At 45.7% G+C, this 20694-nt stretch overlaps 1 protein-coding gene across 6 annotated transcripts in view; it reads right to left on the bottom strand.

The window, feature by feature from the left end:
* Positions 1-20694, bottom strand: part of ATP6V0A1 (ATPase H+ transporting V0 subunit a1) — a 72292-nt gene that overhangs the window by 24740 nt on the left and 26858 nt on the right. For 4 of the 6 annotated variants that reach the window (XM_056126586.1, XM_056126588.1, XM_056126590.1 and 1 more), the window contains exons 6-10: positions 11416-11519; positions 10998-11124; positions 9823-9905; positions 9311-9404; positions 2171-2383 (exon numbers count right to left, since the gene is read on the bottom strand). In XM_056126586.1, the coding sequence (XP_055982561.1) occupies positions 2171-2383; positions 9311-9404; positions 9823-9905; positions 10998-11124; positions 11416-11519 (621 nt within the window). The remainder of the gene's footprint in view (positions 1-2170; positions 2384-9310; positions 9405-9822; positions 9906-10997; positions 11125-11415; positions 11520-20694) is intronic. The other 2 variants (XM_056126587.1, XM_056126589.1) reach the window with 1 other exon arrangement.

Raw genomic sequence — 20694 nt, 5'->3', positions numbered from 1 at the left:
ACCCCTGAACACTGCCCGACGTGGCCCCCCAAATCAAAACAAGACCAACACGACCCACCAAACTATATACATAAAGCATGTGTATTTCCCTTCGTGCAAATTCTATCTCAGTCTTTCCCAGTCTTTATGGAGAGTTGGACGAGATCTCATATGCACAATGAGGGCCAGAGAGACAGGAAGGTGCTTCACTTGTGTGTGGCTGATCCTGGTCCAAATCTCCAGTTGGGATCCCTGGTTCAAAAACTCTCCACCACATGTGGTTCCCCGAGCACTGCTAGGGGTCATTTTAGCCAAGTCAGAAATAGCTTCTGACTACCACTAACCCAAACACCCCCAAAACAAATGAACAACAAAATTTAAAATGAGGGGCTGGGAAGATAGTGTGCACCCAGCCACAGTTTGATCTGTGGCATACAGTCCCCCAAGATTCAGTGGGTATAATCCCAAAGACCCCTATACACTGACATATATGGTCTGGAAGCCCTCAAGCACCCCAGTGACCCTGGAGGCTCCCGGCAGCACCTCAGCTTCCATAGGTCTGAGCACTGGACAGACCTGTAAGTTGCAAGGTCCCCTGAATACGGCTTGGAAGTACACCCCACCAAAGAATAAGGGATTGAGACATATTACAGCAATTAAGGCACATCCTCCCATGGACCCAGTCCTGGTTCGATCGAAGCACCACAGGCAGATGCTAAGCACTGCCCAGTGTAGTCCTGGAAGCTCCTGATAATGCCTGAGCAGCACCATGGCTTGGGCTCTGGCACTAAACTGCCAGCTCAGCTAACCAAATGTTGTTTGGAATGGTCGTCAGACTTCTGGAGTATCCTGGAGACAGTCCCTCCCCCATCCAGTAAGAAAATAATAATAATTTTTAAAAATTACAATGGTAAAGGTAAAAGGTAAAGGTAAAGGCCCTCCCGTTGATCGTCGATTTGCTCGAGCGGGCCCAGTAACGTCTCCATTGGAGACTTTGTTGTTACTGTGTCTGGCATATCGAATACTCTCGGTAGCTTGCCGGGTTCTCCGAGAGGGGCGGAGGAATCGAACTCGGGTCGGCCATGTTGGTCGCTTGTAAGGTGAACGCCCTACCCGCTGTGCTATCGCTCCAGCCCAAAAATTACAATGAAAAACTCAAAATAAGTCTCAGGGAAAATATCCTGAACATAAATTCTAGAACATGTAACCAAAGAAAACATGATGTCTCCTTTAGAGTCTTTCACTTCGGTTTCTGCAAGTGTCAATGTTCAATCCTTGTTTTAAGGAGAAAGCAAAGTTTATTTATTCTTCTTTTGGGGGCCACACCCAGTGGTGCTTAGGGGTTACTTGTGGCTCTGCACTCGGAATTACTCCTGGAGGTGCACAGGACATTGTATAGGATGCCAGGGATGGAACCAGGGTCGGCTTCATGCAAGGCAAGTGCCCTCCTGGCTGTACTATCTCTCTGACCATCAAAGTCTATTTTTTGACTCTTGCTTTATTACTAACTCTTAACTCCCTAAGCCCTTACAGGCTATCTGAGCTATTCAAAACAACTGGCTCACCCCTAGATCCAGAAGTCTTTTCTCCCACATGCAAGTGTCTGACACCAGAAAGCTTCCCTGTTCTGCTGGTGAAAGTCTTTACTCTTCAGGGGATCCCCCTGCTCACCAACCATTCCTTTTCCTGCCTCTTTGGTGGTTCTTTCTCCTTTGCTCATCCTGTGGTAACACTGGCAGGCGGGCCTCACAAGCTTTTCTCTGGCTTCCTTTTTTTCTCTCTTTGCTGTCTCCTCTTCTATCCTAACAGAACCTTTTTCTTTCTTTTTCTACTATCACTGCTGGGATTATAAAGAAGTTATCTAATGAACCGAGAGAGTGGATTATGAAATGTAATACAAAACACACTGTCATGGCCAGATCAATAGTTCAGTGGTTAGGGTGCTTGCCTTGCATGCGAGATCCAGGTTCAATCCCTGGCACCACAAAGAGTTCCCCAATCCCTGCCAGGAGCGATTCTTGAGCACCATGGGGTGTGGCCCAAAAACCAAAAACACAAGTAACAAGAAGATACATTGCCAGGCTAAAAGATGAGCAAGTTTTGGAACTCTGAAAGTAAAAATGTTAATTAATTCATGCTCCTGTTGCTGGATTTGCTCTTTCCAGTTATAGGCTGCTCCAGGAAGACTCACCGTGCCTCTTCTGAGTGCAAACTGGATGGAATCCAGGTCAGTGACAGGGCACCAGACCTCTGCAATCAGACACTTCTGGGTCACATCTATGTTGCACAGGTTCAGAGTGTGGTAAATGGCCTTCATCTTCCGTACCTTGATGAACCACACCCGGATGCTCTTAGCAGCTGCCTGCAGAACCCTCTGGCGGTGATCCTCTGTCTGATTCAGAACCTTGTTGGAGAGAAAGGAACAAGGGAGTGACCCTTCCAACAACAGCCACAGACAGCAGGACACGGATGGCAACAATCCACAGGCTTCTAGAAAAGGTTGCTGGGCACCTGCTCTGCTTTTTTTTTTTTTTTTTTTTGGTGGAGGGCACACCCTGCAGTGCTCAGGGCTTACCCCTGCCTCTATGTTTAGGGATCACACTTGGTAGTGCTCAGGGGTTTATAGGGGATGCTGGGGAGAAAGTACAGATGCATGTAGGGTAAGTCCCCTAATCTGCTATACTGCTGCTCCAGGCTGTGTTATCTGGCCATCCCCCACTTTGGCAAGAATAGCTTCTATCCCTCAAAAAATTATAAGAAATTTTATTTCTGTATAGCTGGTAGGGTGTTTGCATTGCTTATGACTGACCTGGGTTCAAGCCCTACCACCCCATTTCCCCTGAGCTTGCCAGGGGTGCCCCCTGTGCGCAGAGTCAGGAGTGAGCCCTGAGCACCACCAGGTGTGACCCCAAAACCAAATACCGCCAAGGAATTATATTTATAGCCACTAATATTCATTTTCCTTTCCTTTTTTTTTAAAAATTTTTATTAGCAAAACACCATGGGGTACAGTTGTAGACTTACAAATTTTTGTGGTTGGGTTTCAGTTATACATTTTCCTTTCCTTGAGAGGTTGTGCCCTGAGTGAAGTTCAGTGTGGGGAGGGGCCAATCCTAGCGATTCTTGGCCAACAGGGCCTGGAGGTTGAGTGCGTAGGACACATAGTTGCAGAGATGTGAGCAGCCAGACCACTGAGGAGTGTGACACTGGGGACCACTGGAGCCACACCTCACACTGCTCGGGGACCTTCAGGGCTACTCTGGTGCTGCCCAGGAGGACATGCTGGCCATGTAGCCGGGTAAGGCTCAGGTCTTGCACTTTAACCCTTGTACTATCTCCCTGGCTCCTGACATTTTCATTTAGTTTCAAGCTGACGAAAAATCTGAGAAAATGTTTCTTGTGTTTCCCTTGGTTAGGTTTTTGTGTGTGACATTGGAGAAGGAACCTAGGGTCTACATATGACACTCTACACTGAGCTGAATCATTAGTCCAAGAAAATGCTTCTTCAGTTTTTAATATATAATCTTCTCTTTTCCTTAATTTTCTTTATTTTTTTTTTCAGTTTTTGAGTCACATCTGGTGATGCTCAGGGGTTACTCCTGGTTTTTCACTCAGAAACTACTCCTGGCGGTGCTCAGGGGGACCATATGAGATGTTGGGAGTTGAACCTGGGTTGGCCGCATGCAAGGCAAACACCCTACTGGCTGTTCTATCACTCCAGCCCCTCTTTTCCTTAATTTTTAAGGGGGGATATATCCCTGGGTGCTCAGGAGTTACTGTGCTGGCTCTGTGCTTCAGAGTGACCCTCGAAGTACTTGGGGGACTATGTGATGCCAGGGATTCAAACTGGGGTTAGTTGCCCAGCAGGCCAGTACCTTATTTCCTCTACTATTAATCCACCCTGATTTGGCCTTTGATTCTGTTGAGACGGAAGCGGTCATTGAAGCCCTAGCCACTCAGGGCATTCAAGACCAATACATCAAGATCCTCCGTGAGCTGTACTGCGGATTCACTACCAGGATCTCACCATTCTACAAAGAAGTGATCGTTGATGTCAAGAGAGGGGTGCGGCAGGGTGATACCATTTCACCGAAACTCTTCAGTGCCACCCTCGAGAACATCATGCGACAACTAGAATGGGAAGGAATGGGAGTGAAGATAGATGGTCGGCAACTACACCACCTCCGCTTTGCTGATGACATTGTTTTAATAACACCAAACATCAGCCAAGCGGCACAAATGCTGGCCGACTTTGACCGTGAGTGTGGAAAGGTAGGACTACAGCTGAATCTTACGAAGACAATGTTTATGAGAAACAGCCTCGTTCCTGATGCCCCATTCGCTCTCAACGGAACGGCCATCTCCGAATGCAACAGCTATGTGTACCTAGGTCGAGAAATCAACATGATAAATGACCTGGCACTCGAGCTGCGCAGGAGGAAGAGAGCGGCTTGGAACGCCTTCAAGAACGTCGAAGAAATAGCTAAGAGGACGAAGAACCTCCGGCTCCGGGCACATCTCTTTGATTCCACTGTTCTTCCTGCATTAACATATGCCTCAGAGACCTGGGCCCTACGCACACAGGATGAGAACGCTATTCAGGTCTCCCAAAGAAGAATAGAAAGAGCTATGCTTGGAATATCACGTTTCACTCAAATGAGAGAAAAAATCCGGAGTTCCGACATCTGTCGACGATCAAGAATCAGGGACGCTGTCTCATTTGCCAAGGTGTCAAAAATCAGATGGGCTGGTCACGTAATGAGATTTAAAGACGACCGCTGGACTAGAGCTGTTACTGACTGGATTCCACGGGATGTCAAAAGACCGCGTGGCCGCCACCTACCAGATGGTCAGACTTCTTCGTGAAGATCATGAATGATCGGTTTGAGGCTCTTCATGTTCCCAGAGCGAACAGATGCCATTGGGCTACACTAGCACGCGACAGGGACAAATGGAGACGTTACTGGCACCCGCTCGAGCAAATCGCCGACTAACGGGAAGTTAAGTGATTATTAAGTGATTAATCCACCCTATAATTATAACCTTAAACCCACAGCACCATCAATGTAGGTCACCAGCCTTTACTTTTACTAGATTATGGGAAAAGCAATGACTTTCCAGGTGGAGCCCAAAACTGAACTCGACCTCATTGGGCTAGGAGCTGACAAAGACAACAGACTCATTCTTAAGAAGAGCCAGCTGCAAAAATCTCTGACAAAAGCCAGCACCAGGGAAGAGTGGGAAAGAGGAGTGCTGAACAGCACTGTCTAGAGGCTGATAAACCCCATGCTGGGGAACGGGACCCCAGACATTGTGGGTCAACAGGACGGCCTTTATGGGGGATTTACACTCCCACACAGCAGTGTCAGACAGGGGCAGGTAAGGTTTAATCTCACTGCCGGAGTAGCTCTCAGAGCCTGGGGACAGGCATGGAGGTGGGATTTCAGGACTGATTTTTGGGAAAAACTACAAATTTCCCTCAGACAAATGTCAGAGGCCATACTAATGATGTAGAAAGGGGCAAGGCCACCGCACATTCTACTACCTTGTTTATCACCAATTAGTTAAGATTACAGTAGCAGCTGAGCTGGAGCGATAGCACAGCGGGTAGGGCAGGGCGTTCGCCTTACACGCGGCCAACATGGCCGACCCGAGTTCGATTCCTCCGCCCCTCTCGGAGAGCCCGGCAAGCTACCGAGAGTATTCATATGCCAGACACAGTAACAACAAAGTCTCCAATGGAGACGTTACTGGGCCCGCTCGAGCAAATCGACGATCAACGGGAGGGCCTTTACCTTTTTACCTTTTACAGTAGCAGCAGAGAGTGAAGCCCCTTCCTTCCATTTAAAGGGGACCAAACAAAGAAAAACAAAACAAAACAAACCCCACCAACAACCAAACAAAAACAAAAATGAAAACTCTTCAGGAGCGGAAGTTGTAAGACAGTGGGGAAGGCACTTGCCTTGCATGCGGTTGACCTGGGTTCGATCCCTGGCATCCCATATGGTCCCCCAGCACCACCAAGAATAATTCCTGAGGGGCCAGCGCAATAGCACAACAGGTAGGGCATTTGTCTCGTACACGGCAACCCAGGTTCAATTCCTGGCATCGCATATGGTCCCCCTCCCTCCCCCACCAGCATCATCAGGAGTAATTTCTGAGTGCAGAGCCAGGAGTAACCCCTGAGCATCACTGGGTATGACTCAAAAAGCAAATAATAAAAAAAAAAGAGTAATTCCTGAGTGCAGAGCAAGGAGTAAATCCTGAGCATCACTGAGTGTGGCCTCAAACACAAAAAATTAAAAAAAAAACCCGGAGGTATGTGCTACCAGTCGGTCAATCTATACCTGTGAGGTGAGTGCATCAGCAGCCTGATGGCGCCTTTAGACTTCTAGATACCCCAAAATTGCTGCTGTGCCTTTGGCAAGATCCCAACAACTTGAGGCCAAGTTTACCAAGAAAGTAAATGGCCAAAAATTAGGTATGTGGGAGACACATCCACAAACCACCTCTGGCTCAGCTATATAATTGGAGGCAAGGCCTCTCTGGTTCCTGATTTAACTGCTTAACAGCCATGATCCCAGAGACTCAGAAACAAATCTCGGAACCCAGCAGCTTTTGGCAGAAATGAGTCTGGTCCCCACAGTAGGTTACCGGCACCGGGCCACCCCAGATAGGAATAGGTTTCATGCCTTGGCCTGTTCGCCCTGGTGGCTCGGTGGCCACCATCCTCCAAAGGCCACTGGACAGTCACGTTTGGGCCCGCAGTGATGAGACACGCAAGGCCTCATGGGATGGGGGTGGAGCTGGCCCTTTCCTCCCGGCCCCAACAAGACCCTGATTCGCCGCCCATGAATGGTCTCTCTGGGTACTGATCAAGCTGCTTAACGGCCATGATCCAAGAGACTCAGAAACAAATCTTGGAACCCAGCAGCTTTTGGCAGAAACGTGTCTGGTTCCTGCATAGGTTACCGGCACCAGGAGACCCCAGGTGGGAACAGGTTTCATGCCTTGGCCTGTTTCCCCTGGAGGCTCGGTGGCCACCATCCTCCAGAGGCCACTGGACAGTCAGGTTTGGGCCCGTAATGATGAGACACTGGGACCTCATGGGATGGGGGTGGAGCCAGCCCTTTCCTCCCCACCCCAATGAGACCCCAAGTCGCCGCCCATGAATGGCCTCTCTAGCTACTGATCAAGCTGCTTAACGGCCATGACCCAGAGACTCAAACAAATCTTGGAACCCAGCAGTTTTTGGCAGAAATCCCTCCATATTTAATTGTTAAAATTTTGGAATTCCAAAACTGCGTGGCCACAACTGTGGCTGCCCGACATCATATGTTCTTCATAACCAGCAATAAAAAACATACTGTCTACTGTTGCCTTTGCGGCAGATCTGAGTGTTGGGGTAAAATCCCAAATCATAATGGTGGGTCTGGGGTTGAAATATTGAATGAAATCAAAGAGAGAGAGTAATGTGGAAATCATCTGCCCCACAGGTAGGGGGAGGATGTGGAATGGGAGGTATACTGGGGTTTTTGGTGGTGGAAAATGGGCACTGGTGAAGGGACAGGTGTTTCATCATTGTATGACTGAGACTTAAACCCGAAAGTTTTGTAACTGTTCTCACAGTAATTCAATAAATAAATTTATAAAAAAGAAAAAAAAAGTAAGGTGGAGTTCATGCCCAATTCAATCAGCCTAAACAAAGGCCGAATAAACAGCAATACTCCTACATAAAAAAAAAAACCTTCTTCTATTTCGTGTGTGTATGTGTGTGTGGGTGGGTTTACACCATACCTAATGGTGTTCTGGGCTTAGTCCTGTCTCTGAACCTGTCTCTGAACTCAGAAATTACTCCTGACAGGGTTCAGGGGACCATATCGGGTGCTGGGAATCAAACCCAGGTTGGCTGTGTGCTACGCAAAAGCTCTACCCGCTGTACTATTGACCTGGCCCTCTTTACTTCTTTAGAATAAAAGAATAAAACTATTTTCTCTCCTCTGACTGCTGACAATTATTATTCATAATTACTCTTAAAATTTCTGGAACAAACCTGCAGGCAATGTTCTACTTGCTTCTTTCTTTCTCCATCTCACTCTCCACCCTATCCCTCACACCCTACCTTCCTTGTTATTTAATTCTATTTAAAAGTCAGTTCATATAGATGGGTGTTTTAAAAGACAACTTCTGGTTTTTATAACGATTATTGTCCATGCATTTTAAAATTTGTTCATAAGTTAGGGAAGAAAGATAAGACAGCCCCTGAGCCACTGTTCTATGCCTATCACTCACCAGCAGTTCTAAGAAATTTACTTCTTGTTTAAAAAGATAAACAGGCTGGAGCAACCCATCCAGGAGGCAGGGTGCTTGCCTTGCATGCAACCTGACTAGGGTTCGATCCCTGGCACCCCATATTATGATCTTCAGAGCTCGCCAGGAGTGATCCCTGGTGCAGGGTCAGGAATAAGCCCTGAGCAACACCAGGTGTAGGCCAAAAACCAAATAAATAAATAAATAAATAAATAAATAAGTAGATATACATATCTCTAAGAAGTCACTAGAGATCAAGGCAGTGGGTCATACTCAACAGAGATCAGAGGAGAAGACTGGAAGGGAGTCTGAAATGGGAGTAATGATGTATCTCTGACAATCCAGCTCCTGCTGAAAGGAGTGCCTTTGGGATTACTGACTAATGTTTCAAGGCGTGAGTCATCACATTCTTCAACATACTGCAATCTGGGTATGAGAGCCCCATCGGTGTTGTATTTCTCTGTGGGGTGGAGCCATGAGGTGACCATGATACACGCTGACTAGTTAACAGTGGCTGCTGAGGATCAATGCTGCGCTGGGGGTATTGGTATTTTAGTAGGAGATGTGGGATGGCTTCACTGACTATCAACTCTGTACTCATAAAAACATACAGTATTGTGAACCAATGTCACCTGGATATATATACATATATATATAAATTATATCCAAAATACTTTGGTTCACTGAGGGAAAACTATAGCTATTGAATAGAATATGTATGTGGGTCTGAGAGTGCAGAATGGATTTTAGAGACTTTCTTAACTAAACATACTTTCTTATATTACAAAAAAAATCTCAGGGCAAACACCCTACCCACTGTTCACTCCAGCCCCCCAATTAATGTCATTTTTAATCTCTCCAGAACCTTAAGAGAAATATTTCATGAACCATATCATGAAATATTTCCATGGATATTTCTTTCTTGGCAACCTAAGCTGCTGCAGGTGCCCAGTAAATTAGTTCAAGGAAGAAGTCTCCTAGGCCAATATTTGATAAAAACTAAATTCTCTCCTCTGTATACCATTTGGAGGTCGTCAATCCTGGTGTTAACTCCGGAAGCCATTTCTTTCCTCTCCTGTGGTGTCTCGGGACAGGGATAGAGTGAGGCGCGGAACCTGGAAAGTGCAGACAGAGCCTGAGGATCACCTGCAGATCATCACCTCCTTCACTGAAAGGTTCTCAGATGTCATCCTACACTAGCAGGAATGAGGCACAGTAGGCTCAGAATGATGCATTACGCAATTTTCACAGTTTACCGGAAATGACCTACAGACAGAACATTCAATTGAGGTGGGGAGCAGCAGCTGGGAGAGTAATGGAAATTACATTACATATTATTATAAAAATGACATTAAGAAAAAAAGATCTTATGAGAATAGTTTTAGAAAAGTTTAAGGGGCCCAGTGCCTATGGAACACAGTGAATACTCGTCCCAGAACAGAGTCAAATTCCTAAGCCTGAATCCTTTTTTCCCCACCAAGAGAAAACTGTGGGTGCTGCTATGCTCTGCCTTTAGGAGGTGAGTACTCTTACCCTTCACAGATCTTCTTGACTCTGTTTTTCAGTTGATCACCTTGGAAGAATATGATGAACACAGACTTGTGCACGTAGTCACCCTAGATCCCAAACCAAATCCCCAAAGTTCAGACTTCACTGCAGAAGAAACATTATCAGCAGTCTTTATTCCTGACAAGATAAAGAATCTATTCTTTGGGGGAAGGGGGGTTGAAGCTATACCAGGCGGTACTCAGGATTTACTCCTGGCTCTACACTCAGGGATCACTCCCAGCAGTTCAGGGGATCATATGAGGTGCTGGGGGTCCAACCCCAGTTGGCCTCGTGCAAGGAAAGTGCCCTATCTGCTACTCCAGACCCTAAATAAGAATTCTTTTAAGGGTATGTTAACTCTGTGCTTATACTTCTTACTATCTTCAAACTGTTTTCTTTGTTTTCTGGGTGGGGTTGGGGTGGTGTTGGAGCCGCACCTGGCAGTGTTCAGGGGAACATATGAGGTGCTGGGGATTCAAACAGGAATCAATGGGATGCAAGGTGAATCCCATCCTTCCCGATATCCCCCTACTCCAGAACTTCCGGCTGGAGAGACAGCTTAAAGGGCTAGGCTTTGCACACCAGAGGCTCAGGTTTGATCCCAGCACTGCACAGTCCTCCAAGCACCACCCGGAGCAAACCCTGAGTGCAGAGTTCAGAGCAGCCTCTGGGCACTGCTGGGTATAGCCCCCAAAACAAATTCCAGTTAATCGAGCTAAAACTCACTTTTCTTTTGGTTGTAGCTAAGTAACAAAAAAACATATAAAGCTCAAGTTTCGGGGGTGGAGTGGTAGTATAGCGGGTAGGGTGTTTTTACGTAGTACATGGCCAACCCAGGTTGGGTCCCGAGCACCTCATATGGGCCCCGAAACAACAAAAAAAATTTTTTAAAGAGGGGGTCAGGGAACACGGCTCAAGGAGTAGAGCACATGCCTCACATGTGTGAGGTCTTGGGTTCAATCCCCTGTGGCACCACCAGGAAAGGTCCTGGAGGTCCCTCAGCACTGCCAAGTGCTCACAATAACAAGAAGGGAAGCAAACTCTTGGATTAAAGCAGAAGACATCCAGACTCCCTGCTGGGAGGGGGGAACCAGGCTATGTTGCTGCTCTGGGCTCCCCTTCTAACAGCTACACCAGAGGACACAATTTCCTTGTCTTACAGTCACGGGATCCTCCAGGGGGTTCTCGATCTCAGCTTGTCGCAGGAACACATTCCCGCGGCACACCCGCCAGAGCATCCGCTCAAAAGTAGGGATGCGCTCTCGGTTAATCACACCAGCCACGAAGCTGTAGGGAAAAGAGCCAAATCGGGAAGGCTATTCCACACTGTGGACTGGAAGGCTTGAAGACATGAAGGGAGAGTGAGAGGCAAAGACGAAAAATGCTGTTGAGCCAGAGGGCTGCTAAAGTCTCCTAGCACAACGCAGAAACCAACTTCAAAGTAAGGGAGGAAAGTGTTGCCGGTTTAGGGTCGAGTGCTTCCTGGAAGCGAGCCAATGCCCAGCCTCCCTTGCTCTCTGCAACAGCAACAAGGAACACAGCCCCACGGGAGTACGGAAGAAGTGACGTAGCACATACCCGAGTCTTAAAGGCGCGCCTCTTCCCATCTCACTTGGCTCCAAGAGGGAGGAAGACTCTTCCAACAGGTCTGGATCCGCCATCTGCTGATGATGCAATTCAGCCTGAATTCACAAATCAATTAATATCTAATGAAAATAGTTAGTGGCATGCAGGGAAAGAGGAACCAGGAGATAAGTTCAGAAAATAAAGATGAAAGATCACCAAAAGAGAAGACATACCCCAAAAGAAGGAAAGAAAAAAAAAGAAGACAAGAATAAGGAAGGAGGGTGGAAAAAATAAACAAAGAAAAGAGGAGATGAAGAAAGCATAAATGCCCCAGGAAAGCACCCGGGAAAATGGTTTTTAGAAATAAAAAAAAAAACATTAAATGATGGTGACTTGTATAAAGCTGTTACTGGTGGAAGTCATTTTTTTTCTCCAATATTTCCGAATGAGCCAGAAAGTAGCAGGAAACACACCTGAAAATGAAGAGGTGTTCAGGCGTTTCTCCCTTTTGAGCAAAACACATGGCAGGTCTGTAGACGTTTTTATCATTAAATTTTCAGGAGCTACAAACTTGAATTTTCTTCAAGTGAGAGTGTGAAAGATGGAGATGCCCTTTCCAGGCAAAAACAAACAAAAAACTGTAACTTCATCACAGTTTTAAATACAGCATGACTTGCAGAAAGGCCCATGAGGCATCTCCAGATAATCTAAGGTTCCTAATTTTCATGCTTTAAAAAATTTAGAACATGATGGGATCAGAGAGATAGCACAGGTAAGTCACTTGGCTGCAATGGCCCGACCAAGGTCTGAATCCCTGGCACCCCGTATGGTCCCCTGAGTACCACCTGGGGTCACTTGTGAGCACAGAGCCAGGACTAACCCCTGAGCACTGCCAGGTGTGGCCCAACTGCCAGATGTGGCCCAATCCCTTGCCATCATCTTCCCCAAATTTTCAGAACATGAAAAGTTTCAGCATGGGCACTACAGAGAGCATTTCAGACCATGGGGTTTAAAGAGTATTCCTTTTTCTCAAACAATGAGAAGCAAAGAAGAGAGGAAGGAATGGGCTTCACTATACTCACAAAGACAAAAGATTAAAACATATCAAGGGGCCAGAGCAGATAGGGCATTTGCCTTGAACGCAGCTGACTCAGGTTCGATCCCCAGCATCACATATGGCACACTGAGCATTACCTGGAGTAATTCCTGAGTGAAGAGCCAGGAGCATCGCTGGCTGCGACCCAAAAAATGTTACAAAAAAAAAATTAAAACATCCTATTTGCTGACTAGGAACCTAGAAATATTAAAAAGTGCTGGGTCAGAGAGATGGTTGTGCTGGGGCAAAAGCTTTGCATATGGGAGGCCTGAGCTGGATTTCAGCACCCCACACGGTGCCCTGAGCACAGAGCTGGGAGTAGCCCCTGAGCATCACTGGGTGTGGTCAGCCAAAGATAACAACAACAACAAATAAAAAGTCTGTAGGCTTAATGCTAAAGATTCTTGAGAACACAGTTAAGACAACAACTGTGTTTCTCACTGAGGATGATTCCCCCAAAGGTGGGGAATACAGATGTAGCCTCTAGTGCAGTTGGGGGGCACTTTCTGTTTTTCACATAGATTTCAAGGGAGGAAAAGGCTGATTTTGATTTTTCCTGTAAAAGGGGCAGCAGGCCAAATAAACTTAGGGACCTCTGATCTAAATCTAAACCAAAGAATATGATAAGCTTACATAGAATAGAACTTTGCAAGCTGGTTTGACTGTTTAGATTTTAAATGATTTCCACCATCACAGTTTATACAATGAAATGAAGGAGTGGGACTTTCTCAGATGTAGGTCTGCATTCCCTGACCTCTCATTCTACAATTCCCAGAAATTACTCTCATGAGAAAAGAGAAGCGGCCCTAAAAAAGTTGAAGGGAAAGCTCTCCACTGCTTCATCTCCCCAACTTTAACATCCACACTCTTCTTGTTTGACCCAATACTAAAAGTAATTCAGACCATCTGTCTTCAAAATCAAAACTAGACACAAAAGTCTGGAGAACCTCTCTATCATTTTTATTCCAAACTTCAGGCTATTCTTTTCAACCTTGCTTATCCAAAAAATACAACATGAAACCTACATGTCTTGATTGTCATGGACCAAAGACAATAAAGTGGGGAAAGAAGTACAGATGATTCCTGACATAGAAAGGTCTGACTTAGGGTTTTTCCAATGTTATGACAGTACAAAGTTTACACAGTCAAAAGTGATGTGTTCACAAAGACAATACTTTAAGTTGTGATCTTTTACTGGGCCAGCAATTTATGATCCAGCAACTTTATAGTCCCAACAATACTCCATCATGTCACTGGGCAGAGGCAATGAGCAGCTCCCAGCAAACCAAGTGATCAAGAGTATAAATAATCAGGGTCAGAGTGATATACAGTGGGGAGGAAGCTTGCTGCCTTGCATGTAACTGCCCCACACCTGATCCCTGGCACCCTGTAAGGTCCTCCAAGCCTGCCAGTAGTGATACCTGAGCACAGAGGCAAGAGTAAGCCCTGAGAACTGCTGGGTGTGGCCTCCCTAAACAAACAAAAAAGAGGATAAATAATCAATACTGTAGAATTAAGGTTGGGTGGGGAGTGGCTGAGGGAGGTGTGTGGGAAGGTGTGTATGACCTGGCTATGAAGCACATCTTGCCTGTAAAGCTCTGGGGGATTGATCCCCGGCACCACAAGAAAACTAAAACACTTTCACAGCCAATATTCTATAGATAAATTTTCACTTTCAGTAATTATTGAATGGCTATTTGAACTATTCAGTACTTTATTAAAAAATAGGTTTTGTGGGGCCAGAGTGATCAGACAGCAGACAGTGGTAGGGTGTTTGCCTTGCATATAGTCAACCCAGGTTCGATCCCCAGCAGCAAATATGGTCCCCTTCGCACTGACAGGAGTAATTCCTGAGGACACAGCCAGAGTGACCCCTGAGCATCTCTGGGTATGGCCCAAAACAACAAAACAAAACAAAACCGAAAAAAGCATTTTTTCAGTAGAAGCTACAGCAAGTGGAGCGGTGGACCCAGCAACGCAGGCCTGGCCTGGTAGTGCACAGGGGCCACATGGTGCGTGAGACTGAACCCAGAATCCAGCAGATCCTGGCAAGTGCTCCACCACTTGAGCTATTTCCCAGGCTCTGAGTGCATTTTTGACTGAAATTACCTTCAACTTATCAGGATATCACCCTACTGTAAACTGAGGAAGGTATGTATAAAGCATGTGATAAACCTAAAAGTCTAAAACAAAAAAGTGAAAGCAATTATTTTGGGACAGGAATTCTGGAAATAGGATCAACTCGGATCAAATCAAAAAGGGGCAGGTTGTTGGAGTTCAAGCCTGTTTTAGTCAGCTAAATGAGTGGCTGAATAAATAGCAGTATTCCTACATTTAAAAAGGGGGGGGGCAGACAATGGGTACAAGAGAGGACAAAGAAATACTGTCTGGGACTTAGAAAAGTCTAAGGGGCATTGCCACTGGCTGCCAGGATCCTTGCTCAGGGAGAGCTCCCTGCTCAGACACTTTCCCTACCCTCCCGGGGCTCTTTCTGGTTTCTACTTAAAATCAAAGCCAAAGACTCCAAGCCCCCAGGCAACTTGTTTTGAAGCTTCAACTGAGAACAGCTTTCAACTTACTTTTGGCACATCTTTCAGGAAAACCAGCAAAACTGCTACTCACAAAACTCTGCCCTACTTCCTTCAACAGTGCACATGCCCTTCTGAAGTAAACCCAGAATATCAGACGTGGTATAAACACATATATTCTACAAGGGACCACCGATGCAATAGCAAAGTTCAGTACCAGACAACACCAAACTCTGTATCTGGGGCTCTTGGGGAATAAGAATCCCATTAGAATTGACTTTAAACAGAAAATTGCAATCATATTCTAGTGACCAATTCTACTATTCATATTTAAGAATCCTATCACTGAAAGGATAAAATGTGCTTAACAGGGAAACTAGAATGATCAGAACCCCCAACTGTGAGGACCTTCAAAACAAAATCCAAAACTATGTTTTCTAAAATCTCAATCCTAATCTGGACTCCTCACAATAACTTTATTTACATCCCTCTAAAGTTCTTACTCACTATGCACTGGTTTCCTCTCCCCTATTCAAAATACTATAGCCACACCCTGATAGAGGGAAACGCCACTGCTTCAACAGTTCCATGTCTGCACCTCAATGGAAGCATCACACAGAGTTCAAGCTACATTATAATCACCAAGAGCCAACATTTCATTTCCGCCTACATTGAGAAAGAGATTTAATTTTGTAATCTGAAGATTCACCCACGCCCCAAAGGAGATGGCAGATGGGAAAGAAAAGAAAGCAGATGGATGGAAAATGCAGAAGGAAAGGAAGGCAGGGAACTGCATGCCATTAACCATTACTTTTCCAGTCTTCTTTACGTTCTCTTATGTTATGGTGTTTATGGTAAAAAGATGCAGAGAAATCTCTCCAGCTCTTACAGCTCTTCATAAGCAAGAAGACTGAGAAAAGGATAATCATTAACAAGTCATTTTAAGTGCTTTGGATAAGAAATGGCTATGCCGAATTTCTAATCAGCCTAAATCATACAAATAATCAACCAATTTTTACTTTCCCCATTTCCAGACCTCCCCAATCACAACCTCTATACTGAGAACCATGTTCTGATTTGGCCATTTTCTAACTCATTATTGCAAGCCATTGATCACATTTACCAAATCACATTTAAAAGAAGTGTTTGTAATTAACAGTGTTTCAGGCCATTTGCAAGATGTATCAGTTCAGGAATGAAAGAAAATCTCAAGAAAAACCCAAGTTGGGGGCTGGAGAGATAGTACAATGGGTCAGGTGTTTGCCTTGAACATGGCTGACCCAGATTCTATCCCCACATCCCATAAATTCCCTCGAGCACCGCCAGGAGTAATTCCTGAGTGCAGAACCAGCAGTAATCCCTGAGCACTGCTGGGTGTGGTCCTAAAACAAAACCAAATTTTTCTTTTTTTTAAGGAGTAAGAAAGAAAAATCCAAGTTGCTGAGATGTGGGGGTCTAAAGTTTCCTATCTTTTGCATCATTTAAAGCATGCTCAGATGTGCAAAAGCATTTCTCCTGTGAAGCCATGACTCTAGCCACAACAGTGACACCCAACACTGCTGCTCCAGCACCAGCATGCAAGAGCAGCTGAAAGGGACCTGGCAGAGTTAGTGGCAAGAGAGGGAAAGCACTGCCTGGACGCTGAGAAGAATGTCACTGAGTGGTTCTTGCCAGGACTCCTGCGCTGTGGTGAAGGTGGCAGCACTGAGGAGGTGCTGACAGTCAAAGCAGAGGGAGAACCTCTCACAGTCATGGCCTCAACTTCAAAAATACTTCCACAGCGGCCGGAGAGATAGCACAGCAGGGAAAGTGCCCGCCTTGCATATGGCTAACCCTGGTTCAATCCCTGCCACCACATAATGGTCCCCCGAGCCCCACCAGGAGTGACCCCTGAGTTCAGCGCCAAAAGTAAGCTCTGAGCACTGCCAGGCGTGGCCCCAAACCCAAAATAAATAAAGAATAAAAAATAAAAGAGGGAGGAACCGTGTCCTGACATGGAGGTTCTAAAGATGTTTAGAGCTGCTTAACCACAATGAGCATTTCAGTCTAGACTTATCACAGAATTTCAAAATCCATAAAAACATTCCAACATCTAAGTGGTTCTTTCTAGTCTGGTATCCTTTTTTTTAAGCTATTAGGGCCGGAGCAATAGCACAGTGGGTAGGGTGTTTGCCTTGCACAGTCGACCTGGCCGACCTGGGTTCGATTTCTCTGCCCCTCTCGGAGAGCCCGACAAGCTACCAAGAGTATCTTGCCCGCAGGGCAAAGCCTGGCAAGCTACCCATGACATATTTGATAAGCCAAACACAGTAACAAGTCTCACAATGGAGACGTTACTGGGCCTGCTCTAGCAAATCGATGAACAACAGGAGGACAGTACAGTGCTATTATAAAATTAACAATTTAAATAACAATTTCACTTAAAGGAATCCATTTGTCAGTCTTTATTCGTCATTTCTCCAAGAATGGACTAAATGAGGAAGTCAAATACTTAGGAGGTTACAAAACATCTTTTCTACAACTCAGTGAAACCCCAGCAATAAACTGAAAGGCTGGTTTAAAAGTGGGGAAAGGAATTAAGTTCCACATGATGCTACAAAAAGCTGGGCACTGAACTTAAGGCTAAGTTTACAGCAGCCTGTGGGCAGCAGCTTGAACTCACTTAGACAAGCACATTTCTACAGGCAGGATCTTTGGGGGTATTTCCTGATATAATGAAACAATACATTCCATGAACAGGGACTATGTCTTATTCATCTTATGCCTCACAAAAAGTAGATACTAGGCCGTAGGGGTTAGGGCTCGTGTCCTGCTTATGACTGGTCCCCCAGTCCAATCCCCAGCACCATGGGTTCCCCTAAACATCACTGAGCGCAGCCCAAGAGGCTCCCATGCACCATCAGGCTGGTGGGTACTCTCCTGAGCCCTTGGAACACTGCATTTTTAGGCCCGAGCATTGAACTACAAATCTTATTGGCCAAGAATTGCCAAAAGGAGAGACCAGAAAGATACTACAGTTGGTAAGGTCCTTGCCTTACACACAACTGACCTGGGTTTGTTCCCCAGCATTCTATATGACCCCCCCTCCACCCCCAGAAGTGATCCATGAGCACAGAGCCAGGAGCAAGCCCTGAGCACTATTGGGTAGCCACAAAACAAACCCCCCCCCCAAAAAAAGGGAAAAGTTAAAAGGAGCCTCCAGGTCTTCTTTGGAGTACTGCTTGGGGGGGGGGGGGCAACAATAATTTAAAAAATAAACCAGAAAAATAGGTACTCATTAAATAATAAATGATTTAATAAAATTACAATAATGCACTGGCAGTGAGCATACTGGAGCTCCAGGTTATTCCTTCATTGGAACAATATGACACAGTGGCTATGCATGTTGCAAAATACCTGAAACACTTGAAAAGACTTAATCACACTGACCAACACCTCTAATACGGGGACAAAGGGGGGTGGTGTAGGAAGTTACCATTTGGGCTCAACATTCTTAACGCCCATGAGCAAGCTGAATATCACAGCAAGCCTCTCTCTCTCTCTTTTTTTTTTTTTCTTTTTGGGTCACCCCCAGCGATGCTCAGGGGTTACTCCTGGCTCTGCACTCAGGAATCACTCCTGGCGGTGCTCAAGTGCTCAAGGGACCATATGGGATGCTGGGAATCGAACCCGGTTCGGCCGCGTGCAAGGCAGACACACTCCCCAGCAGACACTGTGCTACTGCTCCAGCCCCAGCAAGCCTCTCTTGATGTAAGGCCAGAGTCTGGTTCTTGGGAGGAACAGGCAATTAATTGTATTATAGTTGTTCTGTTTTCCCTTGCCCCAGCCTGTCTTTTTAATTAGCACAGTGGCTTCTGAGTCAAATCCTTACTTACTGAGGAATGTGACAGCATTTGTCAGCTGATTCTAGCTGAGTGGTTCTCAAACTAACAGGCCTTAGAACCACTTTGTACAAACAGACTACTGGGTTCCATGCTCGGCTTCTGATCAAAGAAGCCTGCACATAGACTGATTATTTGTATTTAGATAAATTTCCAGTGAGCAGGATGCTGTGGATTGAAAAAATTTTCTTTCTTTTTTTTTGGGGGGGGGGGGTCCACACCCAGCACTGCTCAGGGGTTAGGGATCATTCCTGGTGGTCGTCGGGGGATTATATGGGATTCCAGGATAAAACCCACAAATGCTGCATGCAAGGCAGCCCCCTACCCATTATACCATCTCTCTGGCCCCAGGTAAGGAATTCTTCATCCAATATACAGAATTATAGATAACCCTTCTTTCCTCAAAAAATAAAAAGTGAAAGTACAGCTGAGGGAGAGAGAGAGAGTAGGGCATTTGCCTTGTACAAGGCTAATCCCATTTTGAACCCTGGCACCACATGTGGTTCACCAGCACTACCAGGAGTACAGAGCAAGGAGTAAGTCCTCAGTACTTCTGGGTTTGACAAAAAAACTGAAGGAAGAGAGGGGGATGAGGAAAACTGAGGATATATTAGATGCTAATTAAAATAAGCCTCAGCAGTTTTTCAAAGTTTTGCCAAACATTTTTTTGGTTGTGCAAAGGAATCAAAGACTTTTATGGCAAGTACATGAACAATGTCATTAACTATCTCTGGTGCTGCTCAGATGGTGATAGACATCTGTGAAGGACAGTTTTACTCATATTTTAGATCATTAGAAAAAGCATGTCTCAGTTGAAATCTAAGACTCTTTCCCTTGCCAAGCCAGGTTTAATTCCCAGCATCCCATACGGTCCACCAAGTCTGCCAGGAGTGATTCCTGAGTGCAGAGTCAGGAGCTACCTGAGCACTGCTGAGCATGGACCCCACAAAAACAAAACAAAGCAAAACAAAAAAAAAGACTCTTGTCTAGGTTTAACACACTGATGCGAACATTGTAATTTGTGTTAATTAACCTAAGTGTGAGCCACAGCAGGTACACACCAGAATCAACATATGATTTAAGAATAAGAAACCAAATGAAATACTTGATTCAAACCCCTCTCACAGAGCTACCTTGAAAAACTGCTCTCTGCCACTTTAATGATCTACATTTTTAACCTAGAAACTTTCAAAATACTTTTCCCTATAAGATACTGCACTTGAAAATAAAGAAACTTCAAACAGGCATTTTGTCACTATTTCAGTACAACATAAAGAGAAACTCTTAAAAAAAAAAAAGGAGGGGCTGGAGCGATAGCACAGCAGGTAGGGTGTTTGCCTTGCACGCAGCCGACCCGGGTTCGATTCCCAGCATCCCATGTGGTCCCCCGAGCACCGCCAGGAGTAATTCCTGAGTGCATGAGCCAGGAATAACCCCTGTGCATAGCCGGGTGTGACCCAAAAAGAAAAAAAAAAGGAAAATGGGGTCTGGGGCACTAGTACAGTGGGTAAGGCGCTTGTCATGCGTGCTGCAGACCTGAATTCAATCCCCAGCATTCCATATGCTCTCCTGAGCACCGACAGGAGTGATCCCTGAGTGCAGAGCCAGGAGTAACCCCTGAGTATTGCCAGTGTGACCCAAAAACAAAACCTAAACAAACAACAACCAAAAACCCCAAACAGCAAAAACCCAGGCAGTGTGGCTCCGTGACCCAAAATTCCTCTTGAGGACTTTCTTAGCCTTGCCCGGACTCTTTGGCCTGCATCTGCCTGAGATGTGTACTTCC

The sequence above is a fragment of the Sorex fumeus genome, unplaced genomic scaffold (assembly GCF_029834395.1).
Source record: "Sorex fumeus unplaced genomic scaffold, SorFum_2.1 ptg000063l, whole genome shotgun sequence".
In the NCBI taxonomy this organism is placed as follows: domain Eukaryota; kingdom Metazoa; phylum Chordata; class Mammalia; order Eulipotyphla; family Soricidae; genus Sorex; species Sorex fumeus.
The sequence above is the reverse complement of the archived record's forward strand: the minus strand, read 5'-3'. Positions and strand labels throughout refer to the sequence as shown.